The following is an 18988-nucleotide window of genomic DNA, read 5'->3' as shown; positions in this document are numbered from 1 at the left end:
AAAAACTTTTCAAGTTACCGTTTCATTTCTATGACCTCACCCTTCCTTGTTACAACGTTTTAAATTTGGAGTTCAGTTTCTTTCACAAGAAGTTACAGAAATTAATTAGAAAAGATTTTTAAGGGATCAGTTTGCAAAATGCTAAAAGTTTAATTTCTAAAATGTCTCTGTAAATGAATGAATATTTCTAAAAACCTCCAGCATCATCAGTATGATCTGACTGCTTTAGCTTTCCTTTTATAATACTAAGAAAATCTAAGAAGGGGTGGGGAAGGCTAGAAACATAAAATGTTTCTATGTAACTACATCGACAAAGTCAAAAGATAAATGGTTCTACATTTTGGACCAAAGGATCACATACAAAAGATACTTTGCCATGTTTCAGCAGGCCAAAGGCAGGAAATTTTTAACATAAGAGACAAAAATCCTATCAGTGTAGTAAACTTGGACTGTAGCCAAAATGAAACTCCTAAAAGTTATTTGCTTTTAAAAATAAAATTGCTTTTTTTAAAAAAATGGTATTATCTCTAGCATTTTAATGGCAAATGACTTTAAAGAGAAGGACTGAGCTCTTCGGTCCTGGATTTCAAAATTCACACTCAATTCACTGTACCTTATCAGTAAGTTTCAAACATGGAAACAATTATAATGAAAAATTTAGATCAATATCTACAAATTAAAACTAAAATTATCTGAGTTTGCTATCCAGATGTATGTGAAAGTTTCCCTCATTAAACTGGAAACCAAAGAATGTTTTAAGCTTTATAATAAAATGTAGTCATACAATACAGGAAATTTTGAGATGGTGAGTTTTTTTTTTTTTAATTCTAATCTGGTACAATGGGATTTTTAAAGTCAAGTTTTTATATGTTTTGCGTTCTAGTGATAAAACTTTTGGGAGATTCAAGATTTTTTAAGTACTATTACTTCTTGGGTTAAAAAAACAATCGTTTTCTTTGATAACAGTTCAAAACTTTTGTTTTACCTGAAAAATAAATATTTCAGCCATTTTAATGTGAGCTCTATAATTTTAATAAAATGTTTACCTTTTTCTAGTCTTCCAGTAACCTGTTTGTAGATCATTACGACAAGCGTATTTTAAAAAAACCAAAAACAAAACTCTACTTGATTCACCTATTAATCTGGTAGCATGATTAACTAGAAAGGAAATCCAAAACCAGTATCCTTAACATTGCATACTTCTTGGATCTCCTAGGGTACACCTTGCACACAATGCTGGGCTCACATTAATCTAGGGCATAATTGATTATCTAAAAGAAACAGATGTTTTCAAAAGTAAATGAAACCATGTATTTAAAATATACTTATGTATCAGCCCGATGTCAAAGGGGAGAGCAAACTGAATGGTTTCCAACATGATTACGCGAAAAATTAATTTCCTTTTTAAAAAATGTAGTGAATAAACAACTGATTCCTTCACTTATCAAATGTGGCGATTTGTGTAATTGTTCTAGTTTTGCGAGCAATGTTTTAAGAAGTTATTTCTTCCAAAGTTCATGTCAAAATACTGTTTTTATAAGTGGATCCAGTTAAGATAATGCTCCTCATTTAAAATTAGATGCTAGTCAGTGGAACTAAATTACAACTCTCGATATCCTCAGAAAGCTTGGAGATGCTGTGACCCTTTCATGTGAAACAATGTTTGGTTAGTTAAAACCAAGTGAGTTTCATGTAACAGAAAGCCTGTTTCAACAAAAAAAGGGAAAGGTAGGATCCCAAATAGTAAATTACTAATTGCGCTTTATGACAATCTTTTGGGATTCCCATCCAAAGCCATCAGGGAACTTACAACTGGTACATTTTCAAGCTCCAGACCTTATATCCCACTTCCAACAAAGTTAAGAATATTAACCTTACTATAGGTCACTAATATAAATGGATTTAATTTTGACAATAATCATGTAAAACTGTATTTTCATAGGTATCTTTAAGGCTGGAAGTTATGGACAATTATAGATTCCAGGATATACAGAAACTCTCAGGTCGGTGCCAGCCGTGCTCACACTTAGGACGACGGCGTGTAACAATTCCTCTATAGAACTGTCTGGCACGTGTGAGTGCTGTCAATTCTTTAGGTCAACCAGCAAACGTTTCTCACCTTGACAAGCCCAATGAGGCAAGCATGAAGATGGGACGATCACAAAAATTACGGAACAGTTTTTTTAAATGGTTGCATGAACTTAATTACATTTTAGTTAAAACTGAGAAATTAAAACCTGGGAACTTTTGAGTTCTCCCAGGAACAAAGAGGACGTATACAGCTATTCTTGAACAGTCGAATGCCTGCTAATTCGATTGCCTAGAATTCCAGTCGTTAGCCAAGCATTTTTCCAAATTAAGACATCCGGTCTCCTTCAATTTTCCACTTAAACCAGAACACAGAAGAATAGATTTGACCAATCAACTTAGGATAAAATTACCCATGAAAATATGACTTATGGTGTATGGATTAGTAGTTGTACAGCACATTACAAAAAATCTATGCTGCCACTTGAGGTTTCACACATTCACAAATTTCTAGAGAGTTACCTTAACATTCCTGATCTAGGCTATAGAAAATGGGTCACATTTTTTAAATGTGCATTTAGTATCTTCTTAAATGACTAGAAGCAAAATGTTTGCACACTTCCATTTGAGTGATTTAAGGCATTCTAATAATTCATAAGCTCTGAACAGAATTGGTATTAAAAAGAGAGATGCCATGTATGATACATATTTAGGATCTATGTAGTACACAATCACAATTTAAAAAACACACAAAAATTCTCAGTTCATATAATTTATTGCAGTTAGCACACAGTTTAAAAATTCACCAACACACCAATAGTACAAAACTAAACAGCATTATAAGTTATTCCCCCCTCAGGAAAATAAAACATACTATGATTGTCAAAGCTAGATGTCAGTCTAAGTTTTAGAACAAAGGAAGAATGTGAAACTAATAAAAGGAAAAAGCAATCACTCACAATGACCACAAAAAGAAAATCCAAAAGAAAGTCCGTTTTCTCACAGACATTGATTGTCTTCTCTAAATTAATAAAAATTATTTTAACATAAACTGTATTTAAAAAAAACTAGAAACTCTTCAAGTAACTAAAGATAATGCTCCAAGGCCATTTTCACAGCTTTTTTTGTTTGTTTGTTTGCTTTAAATGCCATTACAGCCAAATTAACACACATTTGACCAAATATTTCCAAAACAGTCCAGCAACACACAATGGAGTTTTCCATTCAGTATCTTAAGCACAAAAATAGGCTATGTTTACAGTAGTTAAGGCGATCAAATTTTAAACAAAAGCAATTAAAAAAAAAAAAAGGGAAAAACAGCAAACGTTTTCCATGCTACTCCCATAGACCTTATTTGTAAGTGCAAGACAGGAAAACAAACACTGTGCAAAATGCTTTGCCCTGCGTGCTGGTCATTAAAACCACACGTTGGGCTGCAGCCTCTGCTGCCGCGATACACATAGTCTACTAACCCCCTTCCCCATGTCAATCAAGGCAGTCCAGTCCTTTCAGCCTGGGGCTTTTTCAGTCCATAGAATCTTTTCATGAGTTTGGGGGGGGGGGGAGGGGCGGGAGGGAAGGAGGAAGGGAGGGAAAGGAAGAAGGGGAGAAAAAGAAAAGGGGAGCAAAAAAAGAGAATGACCTATTGTCAATTTGTGCAGTAGTTACTCTAAAAACGCTCAACTGGGTAAATGTGTACATCTAAACTTTGAGCTGGCCTGGGTTTTGTGCAATTAGAAGTTTTGTTATAAAATGCACACTGCACATGCAAATCTTTAAGCCTTTTGTAAACATTTATATTTTCCTTGTTATGTAGCGAAGTTATCAATTTGCAGCTTAAGTTTTTATTCAGCTTAACAGTTTCAACTTAAAGACAGTGGGAAAGTCAATTTAAATTATATAAAATAAAAACAGTGCATTAACGTTCTTCATAACACCAGGTTTTTTTTTTTTCCAAATGGTGCTATTTTTCTAAGGAAATTAAATAATTTTAAACTCACTCGTTAAAGTTATACAATGCAAACAAAGACAAAAAATATATTGAAACTCATGCATTTCTGTAGCGTTAATATTTACTTTTCAAGACTCAACTAAGAGCATCAACACAACCTGTCAAGTCCTTTGACACCCCCCCAGCCCATGTAATCAATTACAGTATACAATAACAGTAATTCACATTTTTCAACACACAGTTCAACACTGCTGAAGCTGCAATATCCTTTTTCATCCCAAGCAAACCTTCACAAAGACAGCGTCCCAGTGATCCCAGTGTACTTTCAGAATTTCTCTCATTGGGAACCGTCAGAAAACCAGAAGTTGCCACAGAAAGTTTTAAGTCAACTGCTTGTTTAAAAATAGATAATCCAGCATTTCAGAAATTTTCCATTTGGGTCTAAAAGCATTCAGGTTTCCAACAGCCAGAAAAGATTCATGCAATTTGAGACATATAAAGAGGCTAATAAAACCGGAGGGAATTTCTACTTAAAAAAAAAAGAAAAGGTGGGAAAAAAAGAGAGAGCTCAAAAGACACCGCAGTGCTGACAAAATAGGCCCTAGGAAAGCATTTTGTGATAGGACGATTTGTTTCAAAGGTTCTTATTGGCTTACTTCCCCTACCCCCCTTGAAAGAAAGAAAAACACCTCTCTATTCTCCGACTTGCTCTAAAGTTTCTTTTACCAGAATGCTAAATTAGTGAGATTCTCATGCTATTCTAAAGTGCAAAAACAAGTTAATACCCCAACCTTTCAGTTCCAGGAAACAAGACTGCTTTTAGACCGTACCACAACTATATAGAGATCTATTTATATATAGGTATATATATATTATTTATATATACATATAAAATTATTTCCAGAGTTCTTGAGAGCTATCTTCTAAGGTCCAGTCTCTGACAGCGGGCAGGCTCAGCGCCTCGCTTTTGACGGACAAGGAGTTCACCAACTCACAGTGGAACTTGCGGATGTGCCGGTACAGGTCCCCGGACTGCGTGAACCTGCGCTCGCACCACTTGCAGGCGTGCGGCTTTTCGCGCGTGTGCACCACGGCGTGGCGGCTCAGGTTGTGCGAGTACTGGAAGCTCTTGCCGCACTGGGTGCACGTGTAGGGCTTCTCGCCCGAGTGAGTCCTCTCGTGGCGCTTCAGGGTGTACATGCAGGAGAACGTCTTCCCGCACAGAGAGCAGGTGGGCACGTTGACGTCGGCGGCCGGCTTGCTGCGCAGGCCGTCCTGCTCGCGGAAGTGCGTGCTCAGGTGGATCTGCAGGATGTGCGGGCTGGGGAAGACCTTGTTGCACAGGGGGCACATGAAGATCTGGCCCGCCGGGCTCAGGATGTTGGAGACGTAGGGCAGCAGACCGCTCTCCATGCCGCCCTCCACCTGGACCCGCTCGCTCTCGGGGGTCATCATCTCGTCGTCGCTGCCTTTGTCCTCCCGCTCCAGCTCCCTCAGGACCGAGTCCTCCCTCAGCGGAGCCAGATGGGCAGGCTCATACTGTACCCTGTTATTAGTGCTCACACTCTCTTTCACAGTGCTATGTTCCATGTCATAGTCATTAGTGCCAACATCACTCTCATCACAGGAAGCCTCTTTCTCCACCTTCACCTGCACCAGGTTGCTTCTCAGCACGTCCTGTGAAGAGAAATAAGAGCTGTTCAGATTTTCAACTCCTGAAAGGCTGGACTTGACAGACAGGTCCAGCACACAGTCAACATCTGCCGAATCCCTCACGGAGGTGACAGACCTCTGGGACAAAGACTCTGTTGAGCTGCAGGGGCTGGCTACTGTTTTTCCAGCTGCTGTGGCGTGTGGCTCTGCCTCTCCGCCAGCCTGGGGGATGCCTGCTGAGTCCGAGGGCAATCGCATCCACATGTTCCCAGGCTCGGCCGCCAAGTCCCTTTTGCTAGGCAAGATGTTCAATTTTTCATCTTCCCCTTCATCTTCATCACTGGGCAAATCGCCTGCCATGTGGCTGCTGCCATCAGAGAGACTCTCGACTTTGTCCGAACAACTTGAAGCGTCTTCTTCCTTTTTGGTGCTGTCTGCCTCTGTGGTGGCTTTCTCTTTCAGCTTCTTTTTGCAGACTTTGACAATGTCATACATGTGGAGATAACTGGCAGCTGCTAGCACGTCTTCAATGGGCAAGTCTTTGAACTGGAGTTTCCCTTCATACATGAATTCAAGCAGGAGAGCGAAGGCTGGGGCTGTAACAATGTCGCTGTTCAGATGAACAATGTCTCTTTTGTCCAGCTGGTCCTTGTAAAAGAGGTGGAAATACATGCTGCATGAAGCCAGTACAGCTCGGTGCGCTCGGAACTGGGCATCTCCCACCAGAACAGTGCAGTCACAAAGAAAACCCTGATGTCTCTGCTCGCTCAGACACTGCAGCAAATGTCTACTATGGTCTGGAAACTCCATACTGTCTTCATAACCTGGGAAGAGAGAAATTTCTCATGAGAGCCTGCTTAGGAACAACTTGTCAAGGCTCTAGTCCCCATTTAAAAAAAAAAAATCAGCTTGGGCCACGGAGGTACATGTCCCTGAATTTTAATCAGGCTAATGACCCAAGCACTACCAAATCACACACACAGAACCAAATGCAAGAAGAAAAATGTACACTTTTGAAACTTCTTACCCCAGCCAAACAGTCTCTGATGCATCTCCACCTTCCTTGAACTTTTAGTCAAGTTTTAAAAGCGTTAATTTCAGTACAGTCTCTTACTGAGAATAAGAATTTAGGTCTCTTTCAGAAGAAATTTAATTAACTCTAATCATCAAATTATGTCCTACAAAACCTACAAAATAGCTTTAATTTCAAAGGGAACAACTCAAATAATGAACAAAGAAAAGTCCCAAACACATTCTGGAAGATTCAGAAAACTTGTTCAACCATCCTTTTTTATTTTATTACTTTTGATACTTGACTGCACTTAGCAAGCACAATTTAAACACACATTTGGCTGAATCAAGAAAAAAAAAAAATGAAACCGCATAATTAGTCCAGAAATTAGCAAACAACTTACTTTTAAAGTCAGAGTGTTAAAACAACAAAAGCCCTGTGTATAGAAACAGATGTTAATGCCTTAAGATTTGCAGGTATAGCACACATGTATGAGATCAGAAGGAACTACACCAACAGATGGAAAAGATCATCTCTACTATGAACAAATCCAAATTTTTTTTAATGAATTGAGAAAAAGAAATGGTTATATTTCTTTGTAAAATCTGTACATCTAGAATATTAAGAACCAGAAGAGCTTTATTTAACTCTGAAAATTCTCATCTAAACTTTGATCTGTTGCAAAGCAAAATGAGTTCCATATTAAAATTAATGCAAACTTTTAAATAAAGGCATATTACATTCAAATGAAACTCAAAAGCTTTACAGGTTCACCATACAAAAAAAGAAAAAAAAAGTCTTGCTAGTAAAAGAGAAACTATTCTTTTGACTCCCCGATACCTCAGTCAACAGAAAATACTTTGTTTCAACATAATTTGATATATTTTGTTTTCCGACTAGCTTTTATTCTTTCAAATATGCACTGTTGCCCTTATTTTCTGGTGAAAGAGGGTAAAATGGAGGCAGGAGAGACGCAGATGTACAAAGGGTCAAAATTCAACCACAAAATTCAACTCCTTAAACCTGACTTCCCCTTTCCTATGACCAGAAGCAAAGTTCCACACCATCCATCTCAAAAAGTGCATTTGGAGAATGGATACATATTCATTTAATATTTAAAAATTACTTCCCTGCTTCTTCTACACTTTGCCCAAAATGGGCTAAAACTTTCATCCTAACCCAATACATTCTGCAAGATGCCACTGCTAGAATAAACCAAGATTTACAATACAATCACTTCAAGTGCCCCACAGCTAACATCAATCCTAATCCTTGAGAGGGCTAAAAATAAAGATTGGAGGGCAGCTCACAAGGTAGCCGTGATCAAATTAGGAGGCTGAGAGGACAGAGAGGGACGAAGAAGGAAGCTTATAAACATCTGATCCAGCTGACTGTGGCCATATGGCAGCTGCTGCCCAGATAAAGAGATTAAGAATAGAGGAGTGCGATTACAGCTGTCTGGCCAATTCAGGCAGCTCAAATCTACAAGTTCTAAATTAGTCGCTAACACAAAAACTCCTGCAAATAATTATCGTTATGCTGAAATAAAAGATCTCTTAAATATATATTTGAAAGAGAAATGAGGAAACCAGTCAAACTATTCTCCTGGGGACAAAAGTTTTTTTTTTTTTTCTTTTAAAAAAACCCTTCGGTTATAAAAGCACTACAGCTGTATGTTTCAGTAGTGCTGCTGAATGTTTTGAAGAATAAAGTTTCACAGTGGAATTAATTACACAACAATCTAGCTTCTTAACTAGAAAAATCTTCTCATATAAGTTTGAATGCTGGATTCCATACAGTTTACTATTTCTCCCCCACCCCCGACTCCAAAAGCAAAAGAAATCTAAATAGCAGTGAACAACAACAACAAAAAAAGGATTTTAATCCAAATTGATCTCAAAAAGCAATATTTCAAAGTCTTTCTTAACATCTCAAAACTTGAAATATTTCTGCATATTAAAGTTATTTACCCGATCGAGCAAGAGGGATAGAAATTAAAACTAAACAAGCCCAAGACTCTCAACTCCAATAAGATGTTCATTTAATACTCAAGTTCATATTTTATTCTTAAACTGGATTAGAAAAGTAATGTGATTTTTTAAAATTAAATAAACACCAAAACAGAAATATGCTCCATCTAATCTCTTGCTACTCCTACCTTTAGGACACATAAACCTGATTAAGTCCTTTCCTCTGAGTCTTGCTGGCTCCAGGTCTGTTACATCGGTGGAAAAAAAGCAGACTAAGAGACAGATGCAAAGTGGAGATGATGTTAGAGAGGAATGAGATACCTTCTCCACCACAGATCCGCACACACTAACTCCCTGTCTGTGTGTTAGAATAAAAGGCTGAGGGATGGCAGGCTGTCAGCTGCTCTGACATCATGTTCAGATGGAAATGCTACCTCCAGCTGTGCTCCTTTTAATGCCATATGCTACTCCTCTACACTCCTGCCACCAGCTTTTTCTTAGGAGAACTTTTCTCTTCTGTTAGTATAAACAAAATACTTCAAAGTCTCCCTTTTTTTCCAAACTTTCTAACAGAAGAAATTGAAAAACTCAGCATATGGAGTTCTACTGTATTTATGGAATAGCAACACTTCTGTCTTAAGTTGGTGGACTGGCTTACATACTGACAGCACACTCAAGCCACGGTGCTATTCAGGAAATCCAGATTCACTTTTATTCAACTCCAACGTTTAGTTTCAAAGGCAGCTTAGGGATATTTTTAAACCAACCCATTTGACATCTCCAGTCCCATTTCAACATTATTACGGCACTTCAATTTTTTTTTTTTTCTGCTGAGATAATGGTATACATGTCTCAGAATACTGGAAGACTATTCAGAACTACTACTTCAACCTGGTTCACCTTATTATTTCACTCTTATATAACTACTTATCTAAAACTACCTTCTCAGTAAAATTTCTCACCCTGCCAGTTAATGCAAATTTCAACTCTCAATATCAACAAGCTGAAACTGCACTTTCTGAAATCCTGGAAAGTACTTCAGTTCAATGAGACAAATTAATAAACAGATACAACCTGCTACAGCCAGTTAAAATGAATGCTGCATCTGCGTATCTGATCCGACTTTCTGCTCAGAAAGAGAACTTGGTCTTCCCCTTGATCTGTGTCCCATAACAATCTTTTTTTGGGTCACTGTAATGTTCATGATCACAAGAAAGCCTTTCAGGGAGAAAGGGGGAAGGGGTGGGGGAAGCCAGGTCTAGCAAGTTGGGGAACTTTTCAGCTAGATTTGCGGGTCTTTTCGAATGGCTGATGAAATTGTAACGTAACCCGGGCTGGCCTGACCAGTGCCCTGCAAGGGGCTGCGACATCTGTGAATGTCGAAGTCTCCACAGACTCTTGTGGGAGAGTGCAGCAGAAAAGGCGCTGGGGCCTGAGGCGCAAGTGTCACAGTCCTGGTGATAACCGCTCCGTTCTCATTAGAAAACCATGACCAAGAGTTAAATAAAGAGTAACAAAGACCAAGGTCTCTATCCTGTGCTTCTTGCTTTCCCAAAGTCGCAAACCCAACTTTCTCTAACTTCGCGATGAATGACATAATTACGAATGCCTATTTCAGGAGGCACTCTTTGGGGATAAATTCCTTCTCAGCCACACCACCTATTCTGCACAAATGCCCTCGCCTCATTCCAATATATCAGACATTAATCACCCCATTTACCCAGTGGGGTGGGGGGCGAGTGACAGTTTAATGAGCCCCGAGCACCGCAATGGGCCAGCGACTCCCACTCCACAAATCAGCCCCTCTGCGCCTCGCAGCCTCAGGTCCGGAGAGGTTTTGCGAGGTTGGGTTTTGTTTTTCAAGGAGGTGGGGGTGGGGACGGGGGTGCGGAGCAGGGAGGGGGGAAGAAATGCAAATCTTTACGTAGTTGGCTGTGCATAAAACACTAGGGGAAAGAGGAAGGTTAAACCACAGGGAAGGAGGTGGAGGGCGTAGAGCCGGTGCAGCAGGAAAACACCTTAAACAACAGACAAGAAAACAGACCCGGGTCACGGCAACAACAAAAGAAAAGTCGTAAGAAGCCGGGGGAGGGTGGCTGCTACTGCTTCCCTGCCGCCGCGGCGCGAGCCCCCGGCAACTGCCCCGGACCGGGAGGGGCCTCCCCGCGGGCGCCGCCGCAGCTGCAAGGGTCCCCGGAGCCACGGCCGTCCCGGCGCCGTGCAGCTGCACCGCTCCCAAGCCCCCGCCCCGCGTCCCCCGCCCCCGAGAGGCGCCGCCGCAGCTGCACCGGCCGGAGCGCGCCCCGAGCCGCAGCTGCACCGGCCGCACCCCGCCCGACCCGCAGCTGCGGCGGCCCGGCCCCGCACCCGGCCCCCGCCGCTGCGGCGCCCCCCGTCACCCCTAGCTCCACCCGAACAAACTAACTCCACTCGCGGGGCCCGGTCGCCCGCCCGCCCGCCCGCACTGCCCCGCCGGCCGGGGCCGCACAGCCGGCGCCCCGCCCTCCAGGGCCCGGAGGGGGCGCCGGGTCGGGGCCGGGTCCGGCGCCGGGACTCACACGGAGCGGCCCTAAGTCACCGCGTCCCCACCGCCGCCGCGTCCTCCGCCTCCCGGCCGCCGCCGCCGCCGGACTTGGTGGGCTTCCTCCTCCGCTGGTCCCCCTCCCTCCCTCCCGGCCCCCCCGCCCCCCAATCCCGGCTCCGTCGCCCGCTCCCCCTGCCCCCTCCCTCCCGCCCACCCACCCCCGCTGGCAGCCGGAGGAGCGCGGCGGAGCGAAGAGGCCCCACTCTCAACGGCTCCCCATGGCAGCAGCCCAGCGGCGGCCGCAGCCTGCCAGACACAGCGAGGGAGCGAGCGAGCGAAGAGCGAGCGAGGAGCGAGCTCGGAGCCCGGGCCGGGGGGCGGGGGGGGGGGCCGGGGGGAGGGGCGGGGGGACGCACCACGCACGCACGCGGCGGCGCCGGCCAGATGTTCCCCCCCTGCCGCCCTCCCTCCCGGCGCTGGGCTGCTGCGATTGACCGAAAGCGGCCGGACCGGGTTCCCCGCCCGCCCCCTGCAAGCAGTCTTCTCCAATAGGAGGGTGGCTTTTCAGGGAGGCGGAGACAGTGGCGGGCAGTCGTAGGACTGACAAGAGGGCCCAGCCAATGGTATGGGCGAACCGGAGCTGCCTCTCGCGAGTGCCAATCGCAGGCAGAAACTGTTGGGGAGGGCGGGCCCGAGCGGGCGGGGCTGGTAGCCAGGCGGTACGGGCGGAGTCGGCGGGAGGGCGCAGCGGCGGTGGCGGCAGCGGCGCCCCTCTGGGGGACTTGGCCGTGAGAAAGTGAAAGGAGCCCGCGGGCGGCGGCGACAGCTGCACTGGGAGGGGCTTGTTTCCAGGCTAGGAGGCCTCGAGCGCTCTGGGGGTGCGGAGCGAGCTTTTCGGTGTGCGCCTTGACAACCATAAATACAGTTTTGAACGTAGTGGGGCTGGGCTGCTCGAAGTTGCGGAGGTATCCGCGGAGGCAGAGCACCCGGGACACACATGACTGAGTCAGGCATTAGGTGGCTCCCTCTGCTCCGGCTGCTGTGGGTGACGACGCCCAGGCCCTCGTCTCCTAGAGCGCAGAGGGTAGGACTAAGGGACGTCGTCGCTCCGTCCCGCGCTGCCCCGTCAGCAGGTGCAGGTGCGCGTCGGGCTCAGCGGACGCCACCGGCTTAGACGGGCAGTTTCTGGTCGTCATTCTCAGGGCGTCTTGTCAGACACGGCGGAGCACCTGTATTTCTCGCAGAACCCTCATGTCACGTGTATTTGCAGTGTTACAAGTAGCCATTCCCGACTGACCAAATTCTAGAGAACTACAGTAAAAGTGATACTTGCAGAAGCCATAGCCTGATTTCTTAATTGGTACGTCTCAAGCCACAAAGTTAAACTATGGAGGGAAGATGTAAGACTGTTGTATCGTTTCTCCCTCCCTTCAAATAAACTTTTATTCGATTCCTGTTCTTTGCAATTAAACTGTGTTCATCACGGCCACCAAGAAAAGTAGAAACCTCTACCTCAAGAAATTGGAAATATTGTTGAAGAGGCAAGAATTACAAGTAAAAAGTTGAATAACAAGGGGGAAAACTGTTCTAAGAATATAAAATAGAAAACTGCAGAGTGAGGAAGTTAGTACACTAGTAATTGTCAAGTGAAATGTGTTTATTCTTTGCTAACTGAACTGAGACTGGCAAGCCTGTTGCTAACCAACTTGCCAGGAGACCTTTCAACTGGGCAGAATGTGCTTTCACTTTGTTCCAGGTCAGATGGGTAAACTAAGTTGAAAGTATTGTGTAGGCAAATCAGGCATATTGAATTACTAATGAAGTAAAAACAGGAGCACACAAAATTCCTGCAGCTGATATTGGCATATCCTGTTAGAAACAGTAGTGATGTTCTCTACTCTTTCCTCAATGTTTTCATGCACCCTCATGATTGATAACTGAGGTCAAGGCCATTCTATGACAACTAGAGTTTTTTATTCCATGGACTATATTCCATTTGTGCTTTTGGTGAATTCTAGATCTTTTAGTCGGTTGGTAGAGGGCCCAATTTCAGTCTGACCTGTTTAAAGTTAGGGAATTTTATAAATATTCTTGATGAAGGAAATACACTCTTTTAAAAACAGGTGAAAAGAAGTACATGCTTTGCCAACAAGTTCAGGAAAGAATTGGAAAAAGAAATATTTGCATTCTCAAAGTTGTTTCTCACCTACTAAAAGTTTAAAATAAGAAAAGTAACATCTCTGAACAAAAAGACAAAGTAATTAATAGTGTCAGCATATGAAGTAAGAAGTTCATAAGAAAATTAGAACATTAAGATTATCCATAAAAAGTTTAGAAACTCAGCTCTGTAGCATGTAAAGCCACAGCTCTAACAAAAATTTTTACAAAAAGCACCTACAGATAGGTTAAATCCCCAGAGATGTGCTGGGGGAGACATTGATGCATCAAAAGTTATGAGTATTGTTTTTTAGATATAATTGTCATCACTGGGATCCATTTTGAGAGCTGAGTAGTGTAGCCAGAAAATGTAGATTAAATATATACTTAAGGAAGCAAGTTTGTAGTCCCTCAATTATTTAAAATATTTTCTAAATTCATGAAAATGCATGGAATATTCATACATTGTCAGAACAAATAAAAATGTTTCTGGAGTATTTACTGTGTTCAAGAAAGGTACTGTGATGGATACAGAAAACAACAAAAAGGTATGAGACATCTCTCCTTCTTGGAGTTTAAATTTAGTTGGGAAAGAAATGGCATAAATATATAAAAATCTGAACCAATGGAAAAACTAAATAACAATATAATAGGATATGAATGTCAGAGCTAAATTTAATATTAAATTTTTATAAACATCTTGTCCCTGGTCTCTGGTTGCTGTTACATTTTCTCTGCCCTTTTTTTACATTAAAGACAATTTTTTTTACTCTGACTTTTTTTTATTGTTATAAACTTACTGTAAAAAATGATACTTGTAATCATCTTTGGAAAGTCATCAGCCTACAAATTGTAAATAAAATAAGACTGATTTCTGAGGTATCATAATACAGAATGATGACTATTTTTACTGGGCACCCACTGGAACCGTGGAAGGTAAGTCAGACTCTAAAGCACCCCTTCAAGTAAGCTCCTCAAAGTAGGGACTGTTTGGCTTAGCAAATTAGTAAGATACAGAGCTACTTGCCAGAGTTTGAGAGCCAATAATCTTTCTTTTTTTTCTCTCCCACAATGGAAAAAAATGCAAAAAGTATAGTCTCTAAACTATTAGAAAAATATACCATTGCTTCCCTCTGGAGGAATCCTAGTCCTAATACAATTCCAATTAGTCCATACTTTTCTGGGAGTCCTGAAATTTAGAATGATACCAGTCAAGTTAACCATTCATGGTTAGATTTCTTGCCAGAGAACAAGATTTATGTTTTACTAACACATGTATTCTGACCAATAACAATATAACACTATAAAACATTGACATACCAAATAAAATTTAATTTGATGAGCAACTCCATAAAATGAATGTCTGACTTTTAAATGTGAACCACAGGTCAAATCTCTGAAAAAAAATCAGTGTTTTTATTACACTTTGTGCAATAGGTCATGTTGAAAAATTATCTGTGAAATTAATTTTTGAATATTGACTTTTTATAAACTTCAAGTATAATTGGATTTTTTCTTAAAAAAATAGGGAGGCAAGCATTAATAATAAAAGGCCAGATATTCCAAAGTGTAATGTTTTAAATATAAGAACTATAAAATGTGACAAAATGTGAGTAGAAGTTAACCGGTTTTGAATCTAGAGAAAAAATACACTAAAATGAAAAATTTGTTGACGATTCTATTAAGCCCAATTTCAATGTCATAGCACACATGAAATTCTATTAACTTATTTAGATACTCTCTCTCCCTCTCTCTCTCTTCTGGCTTTTAGAAATGACCAGGTTGAAATGGCCTAAAGGGAGAAGGAGACACAGAAACACAGCTGACACAATAGTAAAAAATGGAGTTGAGCAAACTGCAACACACACCACTATAATGAAATGAAGGAGCATATTTCCTAAAGCATAGTGTGTGTGTGTGTGTGTGTGTGTGTGTGTGTGTGTGTGTATACACACACACACACACATATAAAATAATTCCACAAGCACATTATATACCAACTCATTTCTTAGGTTATAAAATCTGTAATACTTGAATCTATTAAATTCCTGAACTATGATAAGCCATAAATAGGAGATAATTCATCCTGATTCTCAGCCCTGAAGACAGAAATGTTATAAACACTTGAGGAAAGGTCCTTAACAGATTTACACAGAGCATTGGGGACAGACCCCCTATACTGAAAGCAGAACGAGCCTCTACACCAGTAATTCAAACCTGTCTGAGGTCTGTTAAAGGGCAGAGAGGAGCAAAAGATACAGTCCTCCCAAAACTGCTTTTCCTGTATAGCCAGTTTTCAGTTGCTTACTGTAAATCAGTGCTTTTACATGACCGCCATAAATCCAGAGACAGCATAATGGCTGAAGGAGGCTGATAGCTCAGGCTTGGCTGAGACCAAGACTGGCCCCTTCGGAGAACTTAGGAAGAAAGCAAACAGCCACCCAACCCACACCTCTTTCCTCTCTCTCTCTCTCCAACCCTCCATTAAATTCATTATGCCTCATGGCATATGGAAGGCAAAGCAATGCATACAACGACGCTCTTTACAGTTAACTTTGTACTATAATAGATTCATTATTCTACTGGCATATGATCCCAGGTAACTTTTGAACCCCAGGTTGGTTCTCTTCCTTGCTACACAGAATGCCTTCCTGCCATCCACTGATGTCAGTTCAATCAGTTAAAAAGTATTTAAATACTATCCTAAACAAAATAAATTTGTAGAGACAAGTCTACCACCCTTAAAAATCACACAATTCCTCAAAAATCTGAATGTTGGAACTGTTCTATTGTTTTGGAAGTTATATTAATTAAAAGATGCCTTCATTTTATCTGTGGGTTTTTTAGATTAAATTTTAAAAAATAATCCGAAGAAACATATGACTTTTCCAGATGAATAGATTCTGTTAAAGAAAGATTTAATATGAACCTATGATATTCATGCCCCATTTTTAAAATAACATAAATCTTTGAGTATTGATTGTTTTAAAATTCTGTAAAGTATATATAGAGAGAGGTAGTTTGTTTTTGTTCAAAATGAAAGAATAAAACTTCTAAATATTTAAATGTTCTTAATTATATTCAGTTGCTTAAATTTGGGTGCAAATGAACTTAGAAAAAGTGAAGTAAGAGAGATTACTGGAATTGACGCTGCATAGCTACTACATGATAAGTATTGTGCTTCTGACCAAAAGACAGAAACTTCATCTGTCTGCATTCCAATACAAGGATAAATTTTTCCTTCATTTTAGGCCTGCTCCACCCTCAAAAGCAGAATCTTTTGGGGCTTTAAACCGGCAGAAAGGAAAATGATACATCCAAAAATTATTTGCTGAGAACTTACAAATACATAAGAGAAATATGGAATTGCATTCTCATGGTTCTTATAAAATTTCCATGTGCTAGGTGCCAAAGATACATGAAAGAAACCATCCCCCCTTATATTTAGGACTTCATTATGCATAAATGTCATTGTGAACCCATTGGACAAAGATAACATTGCATTTTTCGTTCATGGCTAATAAATGCATACCAACCCTAGCTACCATAATAATATAAAATTGTCATAATAAAAACCTTTTCTTATAAAGAAATCCTTATGAACTTAACACAAAAGTCTTGATACATACCGAATTCAGACTATTCCTGGTAATAAGAGCAGACAGAAGGTTAAATCTCACTCCAGAAATTTATTTCACCCTTAGCGATAACATGCAACTCAGGAAGTTACTTCCCTTACAAAGAACTAGCATTTATGCTTAAGACTAAAATGATTATTTTTAAAGTACCCATTTTACAATGCAAATGTGTATCTAAATTAAACTCAGTAAAAAAAATAAGCATTTTAAGTTGAAGCTGCAGTAATGACTTTATGGGAGACAATAGGAAAAGCTGTTCTTGAATATGAACGCAGAAGAAAACAAATTTCAAATTCCTTCCAGGTGTCTTGAAGATTTCTTTGCTCCCTGGCTCTGTACCTTAATGTTTTGGCACATGTTTAACTGAGCACCCATTGCTCTGAAGTTGTTTTACAAAACTAAGGCTGCCCAGCTAGATCAGAGCAAAAGAAAAAAAAAAAAGGGCAAAAAACTGACAGCTGCTCTACATTGCCAAGCCGTGCCTTAGCACTTGGAATATGGGACAGATGCAGGAGCAGAGGATTACTAAGACAGAACAGCAACAAAAATCTTTGTAACAAAGACACACACACAGAAGAGCATTTTAGACAGAGACAAATGACAGAGACGAACAATATAAAGACTATAGCTTTAGAGAGGAGAGGTAGGGTGATAAAGGAAAGTGAGAAGATGGTGGCAGTGGAGAAGCATGATTGAAGAGAGGTGGAGAGAAGGAACGGTAGCCACGGGAAGTCTGTGGTAGAGGCCTGGGTGGTGGAGATGCTGGTGGACATGGGAGCAGAAGAAATGTAAATACAACAGAGATGTCAGTATTTCTTCCTGGGCTCTGCTGATCCTATGCTACTATTATTTGTCAAATCGTATCTTGCACATTGTCCTTAAATAATGTTTTATGAAATAGCTAGCCCCAAGGTAAAGAGGATTAGAATATACTTTGTATTTAACCGTTTCCAGACATTGTTGCCACAATGAGGGCAACCGTGTGTGCCTGTGCGTGTGTGTGCGTGTGTGTGCGCGCGCGCGCATGCCCTTATGTGCATCTAGGTCATTAGTTTGGCTGGTTTTTCTGATAAGACCTGCTCAATACAAACTAGTTTTCTTAATATAGAGTTAGAGCTTCACAGCAAGCACTCTCATTACTTAGATTTAGGTTGATCTTATAGAGAAACTGTGGGGATGTACTGACATTTCATTGAGAAGTATGACCTATTCATTAACCTAACTAATCACATTTCGGAAATTCATTCATTCAACAGACACTAAATAACATACATGGGGCCTGGTACTAGGCATACCAACCTCCATATAAAACATCTGACCTGGATCATAACCAGATGCCTAAATTAGCACCGGAAAGAAAGAGGGTTGGACAACTCCAATAAAGAAAAAATTCCCATGATCTAAGATACTGACTCCACTTTTGTTCACTATCTTCCTTGATAGCTCCCTCAGGATGAGAACTTTTTCTACAGCATTAGCAACTGTACCTTTAGCACCTAGTAAGAGTTCAAGAAAGATATATAGGCAGGAAAGGAGGGAGGGAGGGAGGGGAAAAAGAAGGGAGAGGTGAAAAGAAATAACTTACAACTTTTCATTTTTCCAGAGGCCAGAGGAAATAACAGTGCTTTACCTGTTCAACTGTTCCCTTCAAACTCAGGAAAAAGTGAGAAGTACAATTTGTTCTGTAGACTACCAGAAAAAGTGTCCATTTGCTTTCTTAGAGGTATTCTGACCCAGTATAGAAATAACCCAGGTGAATGTGGTGGAGACTTTACTCCTAGTGGAATCATAGCAGTTCTCTAGCATATGTAAAGAGTATTCTGTCTGTGAGGCATTTTAGAAGTGAGTTACTCCTCAACAGATCTGTCATAGGCATGGGATGTGTTGTGATTTTTGTTACTTGGAGGAGAATGTTGATACAGAATGGCTAAGTGGCATATCCAAGGCCCCAGATTAAGACAGACGCATTGCAGGGCTAGTCATCAATTCCTTAAGTTACTGTTCTTCAGATATTTAGGCCGCTCTGAAACTAAAAGAAAAACCTCCATTGTTTTT

The 18988-nt window shown here is 41.1% G+C and overlaps 1 protein-coding gene across 2 annotated transcripts; it reads right to left on the bottom strand.

Moving 5' to 3' along the window:
- Positions 1-2784: 2784 nt before the first annotated feature.
- Positions 2785-8956, bottom strand: ZBTB18 (zinc finger and BTB domain containing 18). 2 transcript variants are annotated; one of them, XM_065888690.1, is made up of 3 exons: positions 8803-8815; positions 5083-6456; positions 4971-5050 (listed from the first exon to the last, which is right to left on the bottom strand). In XM_065888690.1, exons 1-3 carry the CDS (start codon positions 8813-8815, stop codon positions 4971-4973), a joined length of 1467 nt encoding a protein of 488 aa, XP_065744762.1. The 2 variants fall into 2 exon arrangements, with proteins under 2 accessions (XP_065744755.1, XP_065744762.1); XM_065888683.1 differs by having other exon boundaries at positions 2785-6456; positions 8803-8956.
- Between the last annotated feature and the right edge of the window lie 10032 nt (positions 8957-18988).

This window comes from Phocoena phocoena, chromosome 1 (genome assembly GCF_963924675.1).
Source record: "Phocoena phocoena chromosome 1, mPhoPho1.1, whole genome shotgun sequence".
Lineage (NCBI taxonomy): Eukaryota > Metazoa > Chordata > Mammalia > Artiodactyla > Phocoenidae > Phocoena > Phocoena phocoena.
Note: the sequence above shows the minus strand (reverse complement) of the source record. Positions and strands in the feature narration are given on the sequence as shown.